This window comes from Vollenhovia emeryi, unplaced genomic scaffold, assembly GCF_000949405.1.
Source record: "Vollenhovia emeryi isolate VEMERY1.0 unplaced genomic scaffold, V.emery_V1.0 DF945084.1, whole genome shotgun sequence".
Taxonomy (NCBI): Eukaryota; Metazoa; Arthropoda; class Insecta; order Hymenoptera; family Formicidae; genus Vollenhovia; species Vollenhovia emeryi.
In genome coordinates, this window is record NW_011961282.1 from 1 (window position 1) to 2,283 (window position 2,283).

The following is a 2,283-nucleotide window of genomic DNA, read 5'->3' on the forward strand; positions in this document are numbered from 1 at the left end:
CATGTCCTCTCTCTCTCATCTCGCTGATTTACCGTGGGCCGACACGGATCCTACTAGTCCCGATCCCATTAACATAATTATTGGGGTTGATCTTTATAAAGACATCATTCTCGATGGCATCCGTAAGGGGGGTATCGGGCAGCCGTTCGCCCAGAACTCCATTTTCGGATGGGTCATTTCAGGCCCCATCACTTCATCAGAGACGGATGCACGCGGCAATTTAACAACTCATTCTGTTAAATGCGCTCTCGCGAGCATTACTGCACATCATGTATTCTGCTCTCTTGCCCTCGAGCAAGAGCTTCGTCGATTTTGGGAAGTCGAAGAACTTCCCCGACAATCAATTCTCACTCCTCAAGAAAAGCAATGTGAAGAACATTTTCGCGGGACCCATTCTCGCGACGCTACCGGGCGATACGTAGTACGCCTCCCCTTCAAGCACGGACCTCCGATCGCTATCGGTGCTTCCCGAATTCGTGCCGAGCGATCACTTAATGCGCTGATGCGTCAGTTTCAAACTAAGCCGGCGCTAGAAACGGAATATCGAGACTTTCTGACGGAATATGAAAGTCTCGGTCACATGCGACCGGCAATAAACTCTGAAGCTCCGCGCGAACCACATGTATACATTCCGCATCACGGGGTGTACCGCGAAAATAGCACAACAACACGCCTCCGCGTTGTATTCAACGCTTCGAGTGTTACTTCGAACGGCACATCGTTGAACGATTTTCTACACGTGGGTCCAAAGTTACAAACGGACATCACGTCTGTTATTTTACAATGGCGACGATACAAATACGTATATTCGGCCGATATCGCGAAAATGTATCGCCAGATCCTCGTCGATCATCGCGATGTCAATTATCAAAGAATTCTGTGGGCATCATTACCGTCGAACTCTCCAACCGAATATCAATTATTAACGGTTACCTACGGCATGTCATGTGCGCCGTTTCTAGCACTTCGGGTTTTGAAACAACTCGTCGAAGACGAAGGTCAACACTTTCCGCTCGCGATCCCTATTCTCCGCGATAATATTTATGTCGATGATGTGATATTCGGCGCCGATACTCCGGATGTTGCTAGGGAGAAACGAGACCAGGTCATTTCGATATTGGCCAGGGGCGGCTTCAAACTTCGAAAATGGGCGAGCAATTCGCCCTCTCTTCTGGCCGACATTGATCTAGCGGACCACGGTTTGGCGGGAAAAAAGCCATTAGCTCGGGACGAGCAACTCAAAATTCTCGGCATTGGGTGGAGTCCCGCGCTCGACAGTTTCGAGTTTAGCGTTTCATTAGCAGCTACTGTACCGATCAGCAAGCGTACAATCTTGTCCGCTCTTGCAACTTTATACGATCCACTCGGCTGGGTCACCCCGGCAACTATTACTGCCAAAATACTAATGCAGCAGCTTTGGCGCCTCAAAGTCGGCTGGGACGATAAAATCTCCGAGGCACTGTTGTCTCATTGGACAGAAATCTACTCTCGGTTCGCGTATCTCAGCCATGTAAAGATACCTCGCTGGTGCGAGATCGGCTCGGAGAACGGGCACGCGGAGCTTCACGGATTCGCTGACGCGTCGAACAACGCGTATGCCGCAGCGATCTATATTAAAGTTATCTCTGAATCGCGCGCAATTACGGTCACACTACTCGCCGGAAAATCTAAGGTCGCGCCTTTAAAACCGCTCAGCATACCTCGCTTAGAATTATCAGCCGCATTGTTGCTCGCACGACTTCTTGAATTCGTCCGTGAAACAAACGGGTATCACGACCTCCCGTGTTTTTGCTGGACGGATTCCACTATCGTTCTCGCTTGGGTGACGCAGCATCCGTCGCGATGGAAGACGTTTGTGGCTAATCGCGTCAACGAAATTCAGTCGCGCCTTCCGAACTGTCAATGGCGACATGTGTCAACCGAAGACAATCCCGCTGATTGCGCTTCGCGGGGAATATTCGGTGACGAGATTATAAATCACGCGCTCTGGTGGCGCGGTCCTCCTTGGTTGCAATTCGATCCCGATAAATGGCCGAGTCCCGATCCGTGTATCGCGCCGACTGCTCCTCTAGAAGAACGAATTGCTTCTCTGCAATGTTCTCAACGGCGTGATCCGTGGGATCTGGCCTCGAGATATTCCTCTTGGCCAAGATTAATTCGCGTTACCGCGTACCTCCTTAAGTTCACCCGTCTATGCCGATCCGTTTGTTCCCGTCGGAATGTTAACTGCTCATCGTCTACGCCGATGCCGAAGCGATATCCGATCGTCAAAGGTGTCGTACT

The 2,283-nt window shown here is 50.7% G+C and overlaps 1 protein-coding gene across 1 annotated transcript; it reads left to right on the forward strand.

Moving 5' to 3' along the window:
* Window positions 1–101: 101 nt before the first annotated feature.
* On the forward strand, window positions 102–2,169 carry LOC105561982 (the record flags this gene model as incomplete). The annotated part of the gene is made up of 1 exon (XM_012012420.1): window positions 102–2,169. A coding segment is annotated over one exon (2,068 nt), but the record flags the coding sequence as incomplete, so codon positions are not given.
* Window positions 2,170–2,283: the final 114 nt, after the last annotated feature.